At 39.9% G+C, this 23071-nt stretch overlaps 1 protein-coding gene across 4 annotated transcripts in view; it reads left to right on the forward strand.

The window, feature by feature from the left end:
• The window catches only part of LOC121283200 (activating molecule in BECN1-regulated autophagy protein 1-like), a 508780-nt gene that overhangs the window by 37375 nt on the left and 448334 nt on the right, over positions 1–23071 (forward strand). For all 4 annotated transcript variants that reach the window (XM_041197450.1, XM_041197453.1, XM_041197452.1 and 1 more), the window contains 4 exons: positions 6487–6545; positions 9298–9481; positions 10151–10323; positions 14976–15042. In XM_041197450.1, the coding sequence (XP_041053384.1) occupies positions 6487–6545; positions 9298–9481; positions 10151–10323; positions 14976–15042 (483 nt within the window). The remainder of the gene's footprint in view (positions 1–6486; positions 6546–9297; positions 9482–10150; positions 10324–14975; positions 15043–23071) is intronic.

Here is a 23071-nt window from a genome sequence, read left to right on the forward strand (position 1 = left end):
GGTTCCCACTCGAAATCATCAAGAACGAGAGGGCATTGATTCAAAATAGTTGGCAAAAGGAGTAAAGTTGATGTGAGGAAATTTTTTTCACCCAGAGGATGGTTGGAGTCTGAACTTCTTGAAAGGCTGGTGGAGGTGTGTTCAACTGGGGTATTAGAAAGGGAATTAGATTGTTATCTGAAGAAAGAGAATGCGCAAGGTTACAGGGATAAGGCAGGGGAGTGCCTTTCAGAGAGCCATGCAGACTTGATGGGCCGAATGGCCCCCTTCTGCAATGTAAAGTTTCGGTGATTCTGTAATACGATCATGGCTGATTTTGGACTTCAACTTCACTTTCCTGCCCGCTCCCCATATCCCTTGATTCCTTGAGACCGAAAACCTGCCTATCCCAGCCTTCAATCTATTCAACAATGGAACAGCCATAACCCTCTGGGATAGTGAATTCCAAAGATTCACTACCCTTTGACTGATGTAATTTCTCCTCATCTCAGCCCTTGGCCCCTTATCCTGAGACTGTTCTCCTGCATTTTGGATTCCCCGAATAGCGGAAACAATCTCTCAACATCCACCCTATCGAGCCCCTTCAGAATTTTGTCGCTTTAAATGAGATTGCCTAATTCCTCTAAACTCCAGAGAATATAAGTCCAATTTACTTAACCTCATCATAGGGCAACTCATTCCAGGGACCAATCTGGTGAACCTTTGCTGTACTGCCTCCAATGCAAGTATATCCTTTCCAAAATGTGGAGATTAAAACTGCACACAGTATTCCAGATGTGACCTTGCCAAAACCCTATACAACTGTAGCAAGACTTATTTATTCCTGTACTCCAATCCCTTTGCACTAAAGGCCAACATGCTATTTGCTTTCTTAATTGCTTGCTGCACTTATGTGCTAATTTTCTGTGTTCCTTGCATGAGCACACTCCAGTGTTTTTGAGCATTAACATTTAAAAGTTTCACACCTTTTTTAAGAAACAATTCTGCTTTTCTATTTTTATGGCCAAAGTGAATAACTTCATACTTCTCTACATTATATTCGTCTGTCATCTTGTTACCTAATCTGTCTATATCTCTTTGCAGCCTCTGTGTCCTTCCCACAGCTCGCCTTCCCACCTAGCTTTGTATCATCAGTAAACTTGGATACTCTATCTCTTCACCTGTCATTTAAAGTAGATTGTAAATAGCTGAGACCGCAGCATTAATGCTTAGGGCATTCCACTATTCACTGCCTGCCAACTTGGTAAAAGCTCCATTTACCCCCAATCTCTGCTTTCCAACTGTTAACAAATCCTCTATGCATGCTAATATGTTACCTCCAATTCGACGAGCCCTTATTTTGCCTTTTAACCTTTTGTGTAGCACCTTTTTTGAAGTCCAAGTATACTACATCTACTGGTTCCCTTTTTATCTACCCTACTAGTTGCATTCTTAAAAAAATTCTAATAAGTTTTTCAAACTGGATTTCCCTTTAGTAAAAACATGTCAACTTGTTCTAATAATACTCTGCTTTTCTAAGTACATTGTTAAGACTTAATTAATTCCATCATTTTCCCAACAACTCCTGTTAGACTAACTGGCCTGTAGTTCACTGTTTTCGCTCAACTTCCTTTCTTGAAAAGAGTTGTAAACCATAGCCAACTTCTAATTTAGTGGGACTGTTCCTGAATAGAAGAAATTTTGGAAAATTATAGCTAGCACATCCACTATCTCTGCAGCTATCCCTTTTAGATCCTAGCATTTAGGCCATCAGGTTCTAGGGATTTGTCAGATTTTAGTCCTTTAGTTTCTTCAAAGCTTTTTCTCTGCTGATATTTATTTCCTTACTTTCCTCTTTTTAGCCCGTAGGTTACCATCTATTTCTGATTTGAAACTTGTGCCTTCCACTGTGAAGAAGGAGACACAATATTTGTCCAAGCTAGGTGATAGCAATTGACTAATAAATAAATAAAGTTAGACAAATGGCAGGGCTGGTGGTGAGCCATGACTGCAGCACATGGGAATCTGTGTACTCTGGACTATTTATTTTCCAAACTTGATCATCCTGGAACCATGTCTCTGTAATGACAATTTGATCTAAATCATTTCTCTCTATTTGTGGCATTAGCTCATCTATCTTTATTGCAGACGCTTCGTGCATTCAGATAAGGGACATATATTTTTTTGTAACTCCTGTGCCCTGTAATGTCCTTATTTGATGTACAATTTTTGCTAAAACTCTGTCCCTTCCTGTTCCACGCTGCTTGTCTTTGCCCACATAACCTATACTATATTGATGCCTTGAGCTTTCTCTTTAGATTTCTAAATCTCCCATCACCCAAACTTTTTCTCTCCCTACCTCCCCCACCCACCTCACCATTGGTTTAAACCCCTGTCCTTGTTATATGATTGGCCAGGACACTAGTCTCAGCCCGGTTCAAGCGGAGCCCATTCCAGTGGAATAGCTCATCCTTCAATGTGTACTGATGCCAGTGCCCCGTGCATCAAAACCCCTTCTTCTCACTCTTTGAGCCACACGTTTAATTCTCTAATCTGTTTGACCTGTGCCAGTTGGCATGTGGCTCAGGTAACAATCCAGAGATTACCTTTTGATGTTCTGTGTTTTAATTTGAACCCTAACTCCTCATTCTCTTAGCAGAACATCATTCATGGTCCTAACTATGCCGTTGTTTCGTGGACCAGGGCAACTGGATCCTCCCACTCTGTCTAGCCATGAGGAGATGTCCTTAACCCTGGCACTGTGCAGGCAACACAACCTTTGGAGCTCCCAGAACAAAATCTCTTCCCTGACTGTACTGTCTCCTATCATACCACATTCCTCTTGGCTTCCCCCCACTTGAATGGCATTCTTCACCACGGTGTCATGGCCAGTCTGCTCATCTACCTTGTTGTCTTTCTCCTCATCCACACAAGGGCTGAGGTTCCTCCATCACTACATGCTGATTTTACCTGCCTATTTGCAGCCACACCTTCCTGTCTCTGATCATTCACAAACTCTAGAGTTCTGCCTATTCTATGGGGTGCGACTGCCCCCTGGAACAGTATCCAGGTAACTCTCCCCTCCCTGAAACCCCTCAATGTCCGCAACTCAGACTCCAGCTCAGCAATTCTAATCCTACTTTGCAGACACTTACTGCAGATATGGTTGCCTGGGATTGTAGTGTTTCCACAAATTCCCACATGCTGCAGTCACGGCTCACCATCAGCCCTGCCATTTCTGTTCAGCCTTATTTATTTAATTAGTCAATTGTAGTCATCTAACTTGGAGACAAAGGAAGAAAACTCTCAAACTACTGGAGACTGGGGGAAAAAAAAGAGTAAAAGGAGCACCTCTTTTCTCCTCCACCAAATTCCCATGTGTACCAAATTCCCAACTACACATTCTGATTATGTCTCACCCCAGCATAGTCTCCTCTCCACGTGTCCCCTAAATCAAAAGAAGATAGCCCTTTCCCATCAGTGCAATGTAGGGATTTGAAAACCAGGATGAGAATTTTAAAATAGAACTCTTGCATAACTGGGAGCCAGCGTAGGTCAACGAACATGGGTGATGGGTGGGTGGAATTTGCTCCGAGTTGGGGCATGGACAGCAGGGTTTTGGCTGGCATCAAGTTTATGGAGAATAAACAGTGAAGTGGGCCAGGAGTACGTTGCACTAGTCAAGTCTGGAGGTAACAAAGGCGTGAATGAGGGTTTCAGCAGCAGGTGAGCTGAGCCTGGGGCAGAACTGGGCCAGGTTTCAGAGGTAGACTACATTGGTGATGGCGAGGATATATGGTTGAAAGCTTTTCTCTGTTATGTATAACACTATGGTTACGAATAGGAATGAAATAGGGTCAGCTTTTTTTTTTGTTAGAATGGAGTTCCGTTTTTTATAAAGGACAGAGAGAAGCCAGAGAGTGGTAGCTGGAGAATGGGTGCTGGGATGAATTGTCTATAGAATCCAGTTTAGGTATGAAATTGTTGAAATATTCATCGTACAATAAAACAGTGGTAATCTATTTTTCACATGGAGACTGATTGGAAATTGTGTTTTTCACTTTGGTCACAGTTGCCTCAGCCATCACCAACCGTTTGAAATATCTTAAATATAAAATTAAAGATTATTAAAGTAGGTTCCATCATCGTATTATTGATGGGGTTCTAGTTTCCTATATAATGGCCTTCAGTTTTTTTTTGAATGATCTTATGGCTCCTGAGGTTGGTGTGAGTGGGAATGGGTGCACTCCCAGTGCAACAAATCATTGCTGAAGATGGTGGTTGGTACTCTGCTGGCAAAGAATGGGGCTGGGAATTTCGGGTGCCATGTGGCTTAATTAAGGCACAACTAGTGGTCGGCTCTACGATATGAAGATGCACTTGGAGAGATGCAGGTTCATTTTTTCAATACGTAGCGTGATGGCCCATGTGCTTTTTGTGGGGGGTGATAAAACACTATATTTTATGTTGGGTTGATGGTCCCTTTAAGAACTAGGTTTCTCTGGAAGATGATTTGCAAAAAGCAACTTACTCCCAGGAACTGATCATGTGATCAAGTTGCCTACGAGATAAACAATAGAAAAGCAAAGGGTAAACAAAAGGTTTTATTGCAGGGAATATCTGTTTCAATAGAATTCAGCTGAACTTCTTTGTGCTGCTAAGAGGGTTTAAAACCTTGATAACTGAAGGAATTTATTAACAGTGAGTTGGATTTCTGGGATAACCTAGCCAAGCCAAGAAGCAAGAGTTAGAGAGTTTCAATAGGCAACACTCCAGAGTTTAAGAACATTAGAACCAGGAGAGTTCTGACTGGAGGTGACCATATTTAAGATGCTAGCTACACCTATGTTACATTGGGAGCCTATAACAGTGGGACGACTGGAGGAGATTTGAAGGGAAAACCTTGGCAGAAGTAAGTGGAAAGCGGAAGAATTTTCAACCCTTATATGAATCTTTAGAACAGTACTTGGACGAAGTGGTTAATCTTCCACTTTCTGATAAGTATCAAGCTGGAGTTTTTTGGGTGTAAGTCAATGGGTGTGGAAGGAAATTTGAGTTGAGTTCAATATGGAATATAAATAACTGTGTTCGCTGTACTTTGAATTTCTTTAACATAATTATGTAAATTAGTTATTAGTATTTATATTCTTTGATTTTTGTGTAGTAAAACTCCAGTTTTAACAATGAGCCTTGTGATTTTGGATTTGAAAAAATAAATTACTGGTCTCTACTACGACCTTAATAGTGCAATCATTGCCTTAGCTGTTCGAAAGGAAGCTGGGCCTGCTATATGCCAGTGTGAACAGAAGATGTCTTGGCCAAGTAGTAAACAATGTAGGCTGTTTTACTTCTTCATTGGAAAACATTGAATTATTAGAAATTTCACTGTTTCTCAAATGAAGTTGCAGTTAGAAGATGATGAACCTGTGGGTTGTTGACCTGAATGGGTTAGATTGTAATGGGCAGAAAGAAATGTATTGAATTTTCAAGTTTTGTTAATATTAAATCCAACCTTTCTATTGTTCGCACAATATAATTCTAAACTGTGAATAGACTATTTAACTGATAGGACTGTCCACTGCCCTCAGTTTTCATCCATTGCACAATTTTCCTCATTGTAGTTTGAAATGTGATAGCACATTTCACTCTGTTTAAAAGAAAGCCCCTAGCCAGTCTGTGGAATCGGAAACTTGAGGCCGTCTTCTAAAGTTGTAGCTTTTTTCCTTCATCTTTCTATTTTATATCCCCCAAATGCTGTTCTGACAGGTCAGTAGGGAAAATTGCTTCCCTTTAGAGTGGCATTTTTTCCCTTCTATCCCTGTGCTCCCCTCAAATTGTACAGATAAAATTGTAATTTTTGGGTACCAGTTTGTGCAGTACTAGATTGTTGCAGGTTGATGTGGACTAATACTAATTCATCAAAATACTTAATTGGTGATGCTGCTTGTAACTATTTTTATTCACCTCTGTTCCCTGTTTTTCTCACACTGCCTTGAAGTGTCACTGATGTTGCAATATGATTTAATTGATGGTGGCAGGTACCTCCAGTATCTCACCCAAGTTTCCATTTTCCATCTGAGAGGATCACCAAACTTTTTGACCACAGAAAGTATCACAGCTGAGTCTGATTTTTTTCTCACCTGGTCAAACATACATATTGTTCAGAAGGATGTTGACGTTGGCAACTGGAAGCATAAAGATTAAAAAAACATTGAGTGCAGGGGCACAGAAACTAATTGTACTGTCACGATTCCTGTTTTGGCTGAAATCAGCTAACTCGGCACAGGTGGCAAATCAGCTATAATTTTCTGAACTGTAAGGTTTGATGCTGCAGTGATTATTGGGCTACTAGTGGGGACTTGAACTATTTTTTTCTAATGGAGAAACTGCAATTGTTGGGCAAATTGTACCAATGGCGCCAAACAATGGTGTACCATGAAAGACTAATTTTAAAGAAGTATTCCAGTACATTGAATATTATGACTTTGTTATTTTCTTTTTTAACAGAAAGTAGATCTTCCAGACAGTCCCCGATCAACTTTCCTCTTGGCATTTAGCCCAGACAGGTAGGTGGCATTGTGTGGCTTTAAAATAAAACAATTCTATGCTTACTCCTAAAACTATTCCTTACTTTTAAAAATGAAGAGATTTTAAAATGATTCTAGTTATCATTTGGGGACAGCTTTGTCAGAAGTGATTTCATCACATGGTTATTTTATCAGAATCTTCAGATTTCACTATGCCCAGTTAAGGTAGCAGCTTGACTCAATGGTAACACTCTGGGAAAGTCATAGCATCCAGCTCATTCCTAATACTTGAATATGTAATCTTGAGTGACATTTTCTGGCAGTATTGAGAGGGGGCTCCCACAGGCGCTGCCTTTTAGATGAGATAATTAACATTTGTCTATTTGAAGTGAATGTGAAAGGTCCCATGGTGCTACTTTGAAAGAGGGGACATTTTCCCAGCTGCCGGTTTGCCCAGATTTGATCTCTCAACAAACATATCCAGAACATAAGTTGTTCATCATCTCAAGGCTGGTTGTGGGTCCTTGCAATATGCTAATTAGCGGTTGTCTTTTTTATGTAATCGTGACTGCACTTGAAAAGTAATATAGTGGCTGTAAAACTAGATGTCCTGAGGTCCTGAAAGGCACTATATAATCTAAGCTTTTTTCTTCATTGGCTACGAAGTAGTTTGAAGCACCCTAAATATGCTATTGAATAACAACCTGCATTTACATAGCATCTTTAATGTGGCAAAATGTCCCAAAGTCCTTTACAGGGGCATTATGGTACAAAATTTGACACTGTCTCTCCTAAGGATATACTGGGACAGGTAAGCATAAAACTTCAAATAGGTAGCTTTTAAGGAGCCTTAAAGAAGGAACAGGAGGTATAGAGCGCAAGAGAGGGAATTCGAGTTTAGGGCCAAGGCAACGGCAAGCACGGTGGAGTGATGGAAGTCAGCAGTGCACAAGAACCCAGAATATATGTTCTTTTCTTTCTGTCTTTGTAAAAAGTGAGAGCTTGGGTCACTTTGCAGGAGGACCTATTTAGAAACAAATTTGAAGCTGTGGGGATATAATTGTTAATTTCCTAATTTTTCATGAGGCTGCCAGCAGTCAATTCCATCAGTATTAATTAGACGTGCATTATTTTAATCACATTGTTTTTGAAAGCTATCATGAAATGAAGATCTTTTTAGAGTTGATAAGCCCTGGAGATTTTGTTTTTTGTTTTGCTTTGTTTGCTCTGGAACAATTGCTTTTAAAATCAAAACTTGTGTTGGGCCGGGCGGTTAACAGTGAGGTTGAGTGTCTTGGGCTACAGGAAGATATAGATGGGATGGTCAAATGGGCAGATAAGTGGCAGATGGAATTTAACCCTGAAACGTGTGAAGTGATACACTTTGGAAGGAGTAATTTGACAAGGAGGTACTCAGTGAATGGCATGACACTAAGAAGTTCTGAGGAACAAAGTGACCTTGGCATGTGTGTCCATAGATCTCTGAAGGCGGAGGGGCATGTTAGTGGGGTGGTGAAAAAGGCATATGGGACACTTGCCTTTATCAATCGAGACATAGATTACAAAAGTAGGGAGGTCATGTTGGAGTTGTATAGAACCTTGGTGAGGCCACAGCTGGAGTACTGTGTGCAGTTCTGGTCACCACATTATAGGAAGGATGTGATTGCACTAGAAGGGATGCAGAGGAGATTCACCAAAATGTTGCCTGGGTTGAAACATTTAAGTTATGAAGAGAGGTTGGATAGACTTGTGTTGTTTTCGTTGGAGCAGAGAAGACTGAGGAGTGGCCTGATCGAGGTGTACAAGATTATGAGAGGCATGGACAGGGTGGATAGGGAGCAGCTGTTCCCCTTAATTGAAGGGTCTGTCACGAGGGGATACAAGTTCAAGGTGAGGGGCAGGAGGTTTAGGGGGAATGCGAGGAAAAACTTTTTTACCCAGGGGGTGGTGACGGTCTGGAATGCGCTGCCTAGGAGGGTGGTAGAGGCGGGTTGCTTCACATCCTTTAAAAGTACCTGGATGAGCACTTGGCACATCATAACATTCAAGGCTATGGGCCAAGTGCTGCTAAATGGGATTAGATCAGTAGGTCAGGTGTTTCTCATGTCAGTGCAGACTCGATGGGCCGAAGGGCCTCTTCTGCACTGAGATTCTGTGATTGTGTCGACCAGGCAGGATTAAACAAATATTAACTTAGACATTCCTGTAAGGGTGAATGTGCCAAATAAGTTGGTTCTTTGTGCTGTAATACATACAGAAAAATTAACCTTTCAATGAAAGACTGAAATTGAGTGTAGCAACTGGTGTCTCTACCATTTGGTTTGAGGTGTTCTGTGAGAAATTTTGTTAATATATGTTGCTTGCGGGTGAGAGAGGAAACCAATACTGTTTTGACCCACTTTCACCAGGAGTGACTGTCCAGCACACAGCCACCAAAGTCAATAACATTCTGATCTCCAATTCACCTTCCACTGCCCTCGAACTTCATTGTAATCATATATGTCGAAGGATTTTTCATGTTGCTTAAATATTTTTGATCATTTAATGTGTCCCACAATGCTTTCTTTACTCCACTGTCCCTTCAACCCAGTTGAAATTGAGACTCTGGGGAAACACACGTTCTCACTTCAGTGTATTTCCCAATAGATGTAAATGTGACCCCATTCTTGCATTTTTACTAAACTTAAGAATTATGGGCAATGAGTCTAAACCCCTGTTAAGTTTGTAAATAATGTTCTAATACAACTGACAGCATTCAGTGCTTGACTATTCTCTTAATCTTTTCATTTAGGACTTTGATGGCCTCCACCCATGTAAATCACAATATTTACATCACCGAAGTTAAGTCTGGGAGGTGTATTCATTCATTGGTAGGTCATAGAAGGACACCTTGGTGTGTGACCTTTCACCCCACCATCCAAGGGCTTGTGGCATCTGGATGTCTAGATGGGGAAGTTCGAATCTGGGATTTACACGTAAGTGAAGAAAACTTTTGCTCGAGAGATTGTATAGGTTATAAAATAAACGATTGCTCATTTGATGTAAATAATAATTCAAGTGTTGAAGCTAATCAGCCGGTGAATGTTTACTGTGGGCTTTTGCATGAGGGAAAACTGCTTTTTAAAAAAAAAATTGTTGATTGAGATTTTAGACATAGATACTTGATTGAGAGCCAGCATTGCATATCTTGCAGCTTTGTGGTACCGATTCGTCATGGGTCACTGTCTCAGTGGCTTCCAAACTGGGGAGTGAAAGGAATGGCATTTCATGCACGTACCTCCAATTATAAAATTAATAACTCTTTGGGTTTGTTTTCCTGCTTCTAAATACACACTACATTGGACAACGGATATTGACAGATGTTTTGAGGGATTCTGTTGGCTGATTTCATTGGTGTGTATCTAGCTTCTATTTTGGTTTGAGGTGTTCTGTGAGAAATAGCTAAAGATGAGCAAATTGCACAATACAAATGTCACTTGGAGTGTAGGTGTATGGGAAAAATGTTTAGAATTTAAGCTCTTTCCTTACATTTTGAGATTTGTCACATTCAGTCATATCTTTTGTGACCTGATAGACATGTGGACAGTTGATTGATTGTAAAAGTGTTTTCTCTTCATAATACTAGTGACTTATTCTTCTTTCAGGGAGGCAGTGAGAGTTGGTTTACTGAGAATAATGTGGCCATAGCATCTTTAGCCTTCCATCCTATGGCACAGCTCCTATTGATAGCTACTGCAAATGAGATCCACTTCTGGGACTGGAGTCGACGAGAGCCATTTGCTGTGGTGAAAACTGCTAGTGAAATGGAGCGGGTCAGGTGTGTATGCACAAAGCTGTCTCTCAGCGACTGCCCATTACATTTAATGCTTTCCAGCAAGTGACTGTTACTGTATTAAAGTGCGAATCTTGTGTTTAAAAAGGAAAAAAATGTTTTTCTTTGTAATTGAGCTGACTGTGTGAGCCTTCTGTTTAAATCAAAAATGTTTCTTGTTCACAGTTGAAATACTGTTGTGACCAGTTCAAGTGCACATAAAATGCCCTTAAAGCTGTTGCATTAAATGAGGTTTAACAGAAATTTCGTGCAGAGTCATAAAACAAGGACTGCTTATAACTAATAACACCTTGGATACTTAATGTATGTGGTAGGAACAAAAACAGTGCTTCAAAAACTCAGCATGTCTGGCTGCATCTGTGGAGAGAGAAATGGAGTTAAAGATTCAAGTCGGGCATGACTCCTCCTCGAGGGTAGGAAATTATACATTTTTGAGGGATTCTGTTGGCTGATTCCATTGGTGTGTATCTAGCTTCTATTTTGACAAGAAAGCTGAAGATGAGCGAATTGTACAATATAAATGTCACTTGGAGTGTCAGCTATTTAGGGTGTGGGGAAAAATGTTTAGAATTTAAGCTCTTTCCTTACATTTTGAGATTTGTCACGTTCAGTCATCTCTGTTGTGACCTGATAGACATGTGGACAGCTGATTGATTGATTTGTAAAAGTGTTTTCTCTTCATAATACCTAACAAAATACTGGGTTCTGCATGGACCAGTTGAGGGCTCTCTTATGTGCCAGATTAATGGTATACTGTAGCAGGCAACCTAAGTCACAATTGCCTAACATTGTTTTGATCATTTTATTATATGCTCTTGGAGAACTTGCTCGAATTCAGGCACCTAGGGATAACTAATAAGATGGTGGGTGATTGTTTTACATTTGAGTGGTCTCCTGAAAGCACATTGGAGGGCATTAAGATTCAATCATGTAGTGTGGAACTGGAGTGACTTCTAAAACATGTTGGGTAGGGATGGCAGGTTCCCTTTTCTGAAGGTTGTTAGCGCAATCTGGGACCTTTCGTTGTCATTTTTCTTTTGGTTGGTGCCAGCCCACAAATCACTAAATTTATTGAATTCAAGTTCCTATATTGCTATGTTGGTGTTTGAACTCTGCCTCTAGGTTGTTAATTCAGTGAAGTACCATTGTTGTATACCACAGCCTTCAATATAGAACACTGTTGTAAAACCTCTTTTAATGTCCTAGTTGGATTACAAATCATTGTGAAACGTGCCAAGAAATGAAACAGAAATTTGCAACCTCTAATTAACAAATTAATAACCAGATACAACTGGCTTCTTGCCTTATCTTATGAAAACAGTGCGTGCAGTGAGCTGTGCTGCCGGTGCCTTGATGTTTTGCCCAGGTGATCAATTGCATTGTGAATCTAGACAGTGGGCTATTCATCCATTGTCTAGTTTGATCCTGTTTTTACCTGATATTCACATATGCATACTGCCCAACATGGCTCATTGGTTAGTTATTGGGAGCAGGAGCTCAAAATAAGTATTTTATTTAGTGCTGTATTTTTAGAAGGTGTGCAAATATGCTTTATGCTCAAGGTTTTTGTTTGAAAATTATCTTTGCTCAATCTCTTGTATGAGTAGATTAATTCCTAATTCTGGGAATGTTTACTCTCCTGAGATTCTGGTGGGACTATTGGTCAAAATAATGAATCCTAACTGACAAAGTTGGCTTGGGGGGTGTGGAGGGAAAATAAGTTCTTTGCTCCTTTATCTGCTGTCTAAACTCTCGGTAGTGGCATGGATTTATCATTAAAAAGTTCCATGGAGTATTGGGAAAACGTGCTTTATTTGTTCAGTGGAATTGGATGCCAGTGCTCAAATCTTTATTTCTGTTTTATCTGGAAGAGAGAACATAATTGGCACCCTTTGTCCCAATACTGGATTTTTACTGGGAGTTAACACCACTTTGCAGGATAATTATGTAGCAGATAAATGTTGGCTGTGGTTCCTTTACAAACTTTGTTCAGTTGATTGCTTATGATCAATGTATTATTCACATCAAAATCAATGTTTGCATACTGTATGTGAATGAAGTCCTAGCTGTGTGTTTTCCCCTGATTTAAAAATCACTTCATTACTTCCTCCTGCCATGTCTCTTTTTGTCTAAGCCAACACCTTATGAAAAATTTAGTTTGTTCCAGCTTCTAATAGCCAAGCAACAATTTCTGCTGGGAAGAACACATATGTAGATATCGGGCAAGAACAGGACCTGACTTAGACAATTGAACTTACCTATTCTTTCCACTTTATTCTGGCATTCTACAAGGTAGATGGCATGGCTGCTTGCATACTCCTGAAACCTCCCCAGTTGTACCTCCAAGGTATGTGTTAGTCCGCACCTTCCCTCTCTGTATTCCTGTAACTAGCAGGGCAATCCACCTGCCTTTCAGCCTCTACCCTCATCTCCAATACACCACGCTTTCCGGCTGAATATCTTCCCATCATTCCTCTTTCTGTTCTCCCAGAAACTTGAATCACCCTCATGTACCATGACCCTTTGAAACTTCAGTGCCACCCTCCCAGTTATCCCACAAGAGGTTCCTTCAGCCTATTTCCTACAGTGAAAACATCCTCTGTATCCTGGGCTTTTAAAAGAAAGATGAAGTAGCTTAACTATGCAATTTAATATTCACTTTTAATGATAAGGCCAGTGATTTAATGTTTTCTTATAAATCTGACATCACCAGCATTCCTGTAATTAAAAACACAATTTGACAACTACCATATTGAGCTGTCTTGATATTGCATAGCATAGAATAACATTCTGTCCTTTGAGATTGTTTCCCTTCTTGACTACCTGTTAAGATGCCTTGGCCTAGTTCCTTAAGTGTGTGAATTCACAGTAAAAAATTCTGTCAATTGTAGTGTAAGTTACAAGCTTGAAATGTGAGATGTGGCACTAATGGTTAATAGACCAGCAAGTTTAACCTCACTGGTGGAAAAGTTTTAGATGTGATAATTTTGGACAAAATTAACACTTACTTGGACAAGTGTGGATTATTTAAAGAAAGCCAGCATGGAATTGGTAAAGGCAAATACTGTTCAAATAACTTGATTGAGTTTTTTAATGCGGTAATAGTGAGGATTCATAAAGGTTGATGTGATGTACATGAACTTCCAAAAGGTGTTGATTTAAAGTGCCACCTAATAGGCTTGCCAGCAAAGTTGAAGCCCACTGAATGAAAGGGACAGTGGCAGCTTGGATACAAAGTTAGCTGAAACAGAGTAGGGGTCAGCTGTTGTTTTTCAGGCTGGAGGAAGGTATACCATAGAGTTCCCCAGATCTTGGTATTAGGACTGCTGCCTTTCTTGATTTATCTTAATGGCTTAGACTTGGATGTACAGGGCACAATTTCAGATGACACAAAACTTTGGAGTATTGTGAGTTGTGAGGAGGATAGTAATAATCCTCTCAATTTGCAGGCTGATGGAATGGATGGACATGTGGCAGATGAAATTTAACGCTACAAGTATGAAGTGGTACATTTTGGTAGGAAGAACGAGGAAAGGCAATATAAATTAAATGGTACAGTTCTAAAGAGGGCGCAGGAACCAAAAGACCTATGGGTATGCATGAGCAAATCATTCAAAGTGGGAGGGCATGTTATAAGACCATAAGACATAGGAGCAGAAATTAGGCCATTCGGCCCATCAAGTCTACTCCGCCATTCAACCATGGCTGATAAGTTTCTCAACCCCATTCTCCCGCCTGTTGAAAAATTAGAGAAAAAGGCATATAAGATCCTGGACTTTTTCAATAGAGGCATAGCGTATGATAGCAAGGATGTTATGATGGACTTTTCTTGAACAGTAATTTGTCCTCAACTGCAATGTTGTGTCCAATCTGGGCACATCACTTTAGGAAAGATGTGAAGGCTTTCGAGAGAGTGCAGGGAAGATGGTTCCAGGTATGCGAGACATCAGTTATGACGATAGATTGGAGAAACTAGTGTTGTTCTCCTTAGAGAAAAGCAGATCAAGAGGCAATTTAATAGAGCTGTTCAAATCATGAGGTGCCTTCACAGAGTAGGCAGAGAAACTGTTCAAGAACCAGAGGACACTGATATAAAATGGGTAAAAGAACCAAAAGTGATATGAGAGAATTTTTTACACAGTGAGTGGGTGATGGAGGCAGATTCAATTGTGGCATTCAACAGGGAGTTGGATAAGCACCTAAAAGGAATAAAATTGCAAGGTTATGGGACAAGGGCAGGAGACTAGTTAAATTGCCCTTTTAGAGAATGACCTTCTGTGCTGTAACCATTCAATGATTTTATTCTGTAAATGGGGGAAATATAAATGTCTTTCAATTGCTTATATGAACCTACAATTCAGCAAGTGATTGTTTTGGAAGGTCGAGGTTTACTCTGTCCTGGCTTGTGCTAGATAATTGCCTGTGAATACAAATGTTTTTCTAGATTTCTTGCAGTGGAACTTCTTGGTGTGTTAAGTATTTTTCTTCATTTTGCAGACATGTTTTTCTTCAGTATTTATTGAAAGCTGATTTCAGAAGAACAGTTTCATCTATATCACTACTATTTTCCTCAATTTCTGTCTCTGCCCATTAGATGTACATTACATTAGGTCAATGATATTGTTTTTGTTTTGCAGACTCGTAAGATTTGATTCACTGGGACACAACCTCTTGACTGCAATTGTCAATCCTTCAAACCAGCAGGTGATTTTCTGGCTTTGTATATTATTAGTCTTTTGGGTTCTCTGGGAGAGATTTGGCAGCATGCAGATCTGGGTTCAATCACTGAACTTTCTGGTTATAGTTGATCTCAGCCACAGCTACTGTGCTACAGTTAGCCTTGACATCAGTGAGCTAGATAGTTAGCTGGTGTTTACACCTCTGGATGCTTTTTTAGCAACCCATGGTGGAATTGTTCATGTGTGGTTACTGGGAGAGGACAATAAAGATTCACTGTTGAATAGCCTGTTAAAACTCAATGTGTAGGTTCATGCACGAAGAATGGTGTAAGTGTGGCACAGGAGGATGTATTCAATGTACAGAGCTGTAACTCAAGAAGTCACTGCGTTCAGGAGAGGGAGACAAATGGATGGAAAAAATGGATAAATGTGTAAAGATAATTAAAACTAGTTAATCTGTTGATGTGCAAGAGAGAAAACGGGTGCTTTTTGAGATTATTAATGCTCTTGACCCACATGGCACCCAATACGAAAATAAAGTAAGAGATATAATATTGGAAATTTTGTGAAGCTCAGTGGATGCTGGAACGGTGTCCAAAGGCTGGAAAATTATTGATGATTCCAATCTTTCAAACTTATCAAAAGCATGAGCCTGCGAATTTACAGGTATTGGCTTTGCATTCATGGGGAGGAGCAATACTACTAGAATCTATTAGGAAGAAGCAGTTCTTCCAGAAGTAGGAGCATTTAGCATGATGAAGTAATAATTCTGTCAGCAGGGGTTTATGAAGGGTATGTAACAGATTTGTTAATTTTCAATGCAACAGGATTGGTAATGAAGGTAACAGAAGCATTTGACAGTTCTCACTAGAGTCTAAATGAGAATATTTTGGAATCAAAGATGCAGCTGTAAGCTAATTTCTTCTAATTCACCAGACATTTATCAGTGATGGAATTTTCCTCACTTTCCTCTGCTGCAAAGGCACACAGGTTCTCTGGGACATGGTTCATAGATGCAGAAATCCCTCTGATATCTGGCCAAAAAGCCATTTCCTATGCTTTTCTCAAAGCTTATTTCATTTGCTAAGATGGTAAGAAATAAGAGCAGGAGGAGCCTGCTCTGCCATTCAGTAAGATCATGGTTAATCTGATTGTAGCCTTGACTCCACTTTCTTGCCTGTCCCCCATAATGCTCCTTGTCAGTCAAAAATCTTTTAAACTGAGTCTTGAATGTATTCAGTGACCTAGCCTCCACTGTTCACTCAGGTAGATAATTCCAAACACTAAAGGCCCTCTGAAAGAAGAAATTTCTCCTCAGCTTCATCTTGAACAGGAGACACATTTATTTTTAGCTGTGTTCTCTTATTCTAACTTCTCCCAGAAGGGGGAACATCCACCATCTACCCTGTCAAATCCTTTCAGAATCTCATGTTTCAATAAGATCACCTCTCATCCCTCTAAAACTCAATGAGTATTGGCTCAACTGCTCCTTATTAGACAAACCATTCATCCCAGGAATCAGCCTAGTGACCTTCTCTGAACTGCTTCCAGTGCAAGTATATACTGCCCCCTCCGCTCAAGTAAGGAGACTCTAACTGCACATAGTACTCCAGGTGTGATCTCAGCAATGCCCTGTGCACTGGAGGAAGACTTCCTTTTATACTCTCTCCCCCTTGCAATGAAGGCCAACATTCTGTTTGCCTTCCTAATTACTTATTGTGCCTGCATGTTAACTTTTGGTGATTCATGTACAAGGGCATCACTCTTCAGTCTTTCCATTTAAGTAATATTCTGCTTGTCTTCCTGTCAACGTGGACAACCTTGCATTTTCCCACATAATATTCCACCTGCCACTTTTTTGCCTACTCGCTTTACTTCACTACTGTATATCCCTTTGCAGATTATTTTATCCTTATAACTTGCTTTCCTACCTATTTTTGTATCATCTTCAAATTTGGCTTCATCCAAGTCATTAATATAAATTGTAAATAGTTGAAGTTCCAGCACTGATCCTGGTGCTACTCCACGAGTTTGTCAAGCTGAAAATGACCCATTTACCCAGATTCTGTTTCCTGTCTGTTAGCCAATCTTTTATCCCTGCTAATATATCACCCCCATGTGCTCTTACCTTGTGTCGTCATCTTTTAAGTGGCAGCTTGTTGAATGCTTTCTGGAAATCCAAATACACTACATCTAGTGGTTTCCCCTTTTATCCACCCCGCTTCTTACATCCTCAACTAACTCGAATAAATTTGTCAATCATAATTTCCCTTTCACAAAACCATGTTGACTCTGATTGTATCATTATTTTTTACATCCTTAATAATGGATTCTTGCATTTTCCCCAATGATAGATGTTAGACTAACCGGCCTATGGCTTCCTGCTTTCTGTCTCCTTTTCTTGAATAGTGGTGTTACATTACCGTTTTCCAATCTGTTGGTACATTTCCAGAATCTAGGAAATTTTGAAAAATTACAGCCAATACATCTACTATCTCTGCAGCCACTTCCTTTTAAGACCCTAGGATGCAGACATCAGGTCCAAGGGACTTGTTAGTCTTTGGCCCCATTAATTTTATTACTAGTGATCCTGGCTTGTTTTAAATTCCTCCCTTTTGCCTCTTGATTTTCTACTATTCTTGGAATGCTTTCTGTGTCTTCTATTCTGAAGACATATGAAAAATACTTGTTCAAAGTCTCTGCCATTTCCTTGTTCCATTATTAATTCCCTATTCTCATTCTCTAAAGGACCAACATTTACTGTAGCTGCTCTCTTTTTTTATATACTTGTAGAAGGTTTTATATTTCTTGCTAGTTTTCTCTCCTTCTGCAGTTTCACCCTCTTAGTCATCCTTTGCTAGGTATTGGATACTGACCCATCGGATCTTCACCTTTTTCCAGATTTAGGTGTCCCAAGCACCTTGTCACCTGTTACAATTGGAAAGCTGTTATTTTTATGCCAACACCTTACATTGCATGTGTCAAACTATGCATCCACCATCACTGCAACACTTACACTGCCGACGCCCCCCTCACCCCCCCGAAAACTTTCTCCCAGTCCTACCTTTGCCAATTCCTTTTCTGGTGCATATTGCAGCAGCTCATCAACATTAATCTCTCACCTATTCTTGGGGTCCATTTCATTCCCTATTGGTTATGTTCTTGCTACATACACTGATTTTGTACAGGTCGGAGATTGAGGACATCACTTAAGAACCATATGCAAGATCCATACACGAAGATTATGAAGGAGGTAGAAGGAAAGACCCACTGACAATGATAAGTAATGGGAAACAGGCTGAACACTGCTATGCCTCCAAGAATGCCACTCGGTAAAGTGTTTGACCTATAGAGAGAGAGAAAATTTTAAATATACCCATGGATGCTACAGGAGGTGAACTTGTATTAATTCTAATCATTAGTTTACAAACGAATTGCCTTTTGATGGTGAAGAATTTTTATGACTTGCTTACATTTGAAATTTTTTTCAAGGCTTGATCGATTATAATGAATTGAACGTAAAAATGATACAAAATAATTAATGGAATCATGCAGTTAATGCTACAGTACTTGTTGGTGCATATGTTTTTTCTCTGAACACAGCCCTTCAAAGATTAATATTTGAATGCACTTTGTTTTGATGTGCGTGGATGTTGAGTTTACTGGAGAGTGAAACTGATACTACTATTAAGTATTGAATACTTGAGATGCTTTTATTGCATTATAAATTTCAAAGCATGAAATTGCAAAGACATTTTAGCTTTCTTGTGTACCATTGGGAGATGGCAAGTTGAAATCAAAACTGTAATTATTAAAATTAAACCAGCCTAACTAGTTTGCTATATTGATTAGCTTTTTATGACATTTGCTGCACACTTGTTTGTGATCGTGGTAAGCATGGCAGATTTTCATTTGGGCCTTGAGATTCACAATTTAAATGTAATGTAGTTCGATCTGAGTGTTCTATTATTGCATAATCTTTGCTGAATAATTCTTACATAAATCCTTTTTTTCTTTTAAATAATTTTTTGAATCTATATTTATGGCCATCTCTTAATCTCGGCATCTCACATAGCCTTGCTATTCCCGTCGTGTCAATCACAGATAAGGCCATCTTTGATTACTCCCTTGTATTACTCCACATCCACAAAAAACAATATCTGTCTGGGGGAAATGTGAATGGCAGAATGATGAACAGCTCCTGCCCGAAAGGGGGAAAAGAAGTAAAGGGAAAACAAGATGGTAAAACCAAAACCTGCAAAGAAAGAGGAAACAAAATGAGGACAAAGGTTATGGTCCAAAATGGTTGAACTCCAATGTTAAGTCTGGCTGTAAAGTGCCTAATCCAAAGGTGCTGTTCCTTGAGCTTGTGTTGAGATATTGGAAAACTGTAGTAGGCCAAGGACAGAGGTCAGGATGAGAGCAAGGTGGGGAATTAAAAAGACTGGAAGCTGAGGGTCCCACTTGTGGACAGAACAGAGGTATTTTGCAAAGCAGTAACCCAACTTGCGTTTTGACTTCCCATTATGGGGCAGATTGCAATGTATGCAGTGAATATGGTATACTAAATTCAGAGAATTATATGTAGTTCACTATTTCACCTGAAAGTAACATTTGGGTCCTTGGATAGTGAGGAGGAAAATAAAAGGGCAGGTATTGCATCTCCTGCACTTACATGGAGAAGGGAGGGTTTGTTGGGGTTGATTGAGGAGTAGGGCAGCATGTTGCTGAGAGACTGATGACTTTGGAATATTGAAAAGAGGGGGGGTAGATGTGTTTGGTGGCATCATGCTGGAGGTGGCAGGGAATGATTTGTTGAATGCAGAAGCTGGAGGGTGGAAGACATTTTTCTGTTTCCTTACTTGTGCTATTACCACTCTCTTTGGCTTTGCATCACCTACCCTTCAGTCGTTTAATTTCTTCTGTTGTCCACCAGATCACAGACCCTTTGATTTTTCTCCTCCTCCTTTTCACTTGCTCAAAACCTATTGCTTTTTTAACTTTTCCGAGTTCTGATGAAAGGTCATTGACCTGAAATGTTAAGTCTGTTTCTCTCTCACAGATGCTGCCTGACATACTGAGTATTTCCAGCATTTTTTGTTTTTATTTCTACTTCCTAATGTGTCCTTCCCATTCACTTATAACTGTGTAGCCCTTGGCATTCCATTCTGACATTTCTGCAGCTGTCAATGTGCTCATCCACACCCTCAGCTCTACCGTTAATGCCCTAGTCCTCATGAAAACCTTTAAATGAATGTGACAAATGAATTTTGGTTTAGGCAAATGTGAGGTCATCTACCTTGGACCTAAAATTGATAGAATGCTATTCTTTCTAAATGGTCGAAAGCTGGAAGTGAAAATCCAAAGAGATTTGACGTTCCTATTATAGATCATTAAAATGTCATGAACAGGCACAGAAAATAAGCAAAAAAGGAAACAAAATGGGGACCGAGGTTGCGGTCGGAAATTGTTGAACTCGACTCAAAAAGGCGAATGGAGTGCTGTCCTGTGCACCAAGAGGACTACAATACATGGGGTTGAAGTCATGCAATAGCTATACAGAATTCTGGTTAGACCACAGCTGGAGCAGTTCTGAGCACTACGCTAAAGGAAGGATAGACTGGCCTTGGGGCTAATGCAGCATGATTTACCAGAATGATCCCTTAAATTACGAGGAGTGATTATAGAAACTAGGATTGTATTCCCAATCATTTAGAAGGTTAAGAGGCAATTTGTTTGAAATTTTCAAGATAGTATAGGGAACAGAGAGGGGACAGACTCTCTGGTTGGAGAATCTAAGACAAGAGGACATGGTATGAAAATTGCAGCCAAATCGTTCTGGAGAGAAATTAAGAAACACTTCTACATGAAGAGAATGTAGAAGTTTGGAACTTGCTTCTGCAAAAGACAATTAATAGTAGATCAACTAATTTAATTCTAAGATAGATTTTTGTTAACCGAAGGTATTAAAGGACATGGGGCAAAAGCCCCATATGGAGTTGGGTTGCATTTCAGCCATGATCTAATAAAATGGTGGAATAGGTTTGAGGGGCTCAAATTCCTGTGTTGATATTCTCTCACTCTGGTTATTTCCCTAATTTGGTCCTTAACTCTGCTCCATTAAGGTTAAGGGGCACAGACTTGAACATTTATAGGAGCTAATTAGCTATTCACTGCTAGATCTGGCTGGACCACATAAAGCAATATCAGGTCCTGCTGTTGCCTACAAAAACTGAACATTATTATAGGATCATCCTGCAAGGCAAAGATAAGCCCAGCTTTTTCTCTACGATGAAGTCTTCTTAAACACTTCTATCCTGTCTCCTCACTAACCTCTGTCTTTAGATGTGAGGAGCTCATGGCTGACTGTAACTAAGATTGAGACCATCCCACTAGCTACATCTGTTTTCTTCCCTTGCCCTACTCTGCAGACTAAACTTTCTCCAAGTTTTCCCCCTTGCCTAGTTTCAAACTTAGATCTTTCTCTAGATTCTCTCCTATCACCCCTCATGCCCTCTCTTGAGTTCATATGTAGGTGAGACCCAACTCTTTCTCCCTTGACTCTATTCCTGCTGACCAGCTAACTTCCTTTCCTGGCTCCCATGTTAGCTGATAATGTTAATGATTATTCTTGGATACTGTTTCCCTCTCCTTCAAAACTCCCATTAACACCCCCTCCGCAAAAAAAACCCTTGAGCCCTCCCTCCTTGCAAACTACCACCCTATTTCCAACCTCCCTTTCCTCAAATCCATGCTCACCTTTACCAGAACTCCATGTTTGAATCACCCCAATCTGCTTTCCACTTCTGTGCTGTAGTAAAATGGTTGTTATCAAAGTCACGTATAACATCCTGAGTAACCGTGACAAAGGTAAACTTTTCTTCCTTGTCCTCCTTGACCAATCTGTAGTCTTTTGACATGGTTGACCATGCCATCTGCCTTCAATGTCTGGTTCCATTCTTATTTATCCAGTTGTAGCTGGAGAAATCACCTGCAATGGCTTCTCTTCCAGCTTCTGCACTGTTCCTTCATGTATCCCTCTAGGATCTACTTCACCCCCCCCCACCCCCCTCCTTTTTCTCATTTACATGCAATGTGATATGAAATCATTTTAATTAGCCAAGTTCCTCTAATGAATGCTATTGCCTCAACATGCCAACTTGTAGTTGGCAAAAAAAAGTGGGAGAGAGAAAAAACAAAAGCAAGAATGGAGCAGGGGAAAATGGAGAGAAGAGGTTCCAAGTTCAAGCAATTGAGGACCTAAGCATTTTCAGATGGTTTGAATTACAGCAGATGAAAATGAATACAGAAGTGCAATGTGTTCAGCGTTGGGGGAAAAACTGATAGGCCCAGCTTAAAACGGCAAGGAAGTGTGAATCGTCGAGCACTGTAAGTGATGTAGCGAATGGCAATGAGCTTGATCCCCAACATCCAAGTTTGGTTTCGAAATGTTGGGTTCTTATTCATCTTGCATGCCTTTAATTTAGAATGATGTATAAAAGATCTTAAATGGAATAACAATTTAAATTGGAACACCATTTCATTAAATTATAAACATAGGTTAAAAGGAGTGTGTTAAGTCTTATAAATGGTAAATTTAGAATTGACAGGAAGAATGTCATGCCAAGGGTAACTAATATTTTTAATAATAGTGGAGGCAAAGACTCATAGTTCAACACAGTTGAATGTTGTGATGGTGGAATAATAGTTTTTGTGGAGAGGTGATCAAGATTGGTTGAATCGTTTTCCTAATGTGTACTGTTTGTTCAATCCTTATGAATGCAAGAAAGAAAAGATGAAAGAAAATGGAAAGAGCTGATAGGAAGAGACATGGTGGAGGTAGGGAGGGGGGCGGATACTGGAGAGGAATGAAGCAATAGAGCAGGAGACCGTAAATTTGAGGGTAGACTTGAGATAGAAGCACATACAAGTGGGGTGATGGAGGTAAGATTCTCAGAATTGGAAATACTTGAGAAATATGTAACAAAAATTTCTTTCTCACAAAACATGTCTCAAGTTTTCCAGTTTGCTTTGACTTTTGTATTCCAACTATT

This window comes from Carcharodon carcharias, chromosome 10, assembly GCF_017639515.1.
Source record: "Carcharodon carcharias isolate sCarCar2 chromosome 10, sCarCar2.pri, whole genome shotgun sequence".
NCBI classification, from domain to species: domain Eukaryota; kingdom Metazoa; phylum Chordata; class Chondrichthyes; order Lamniformes; family Lamnidae; genus Carcharodon; species Carcharodon carcharias.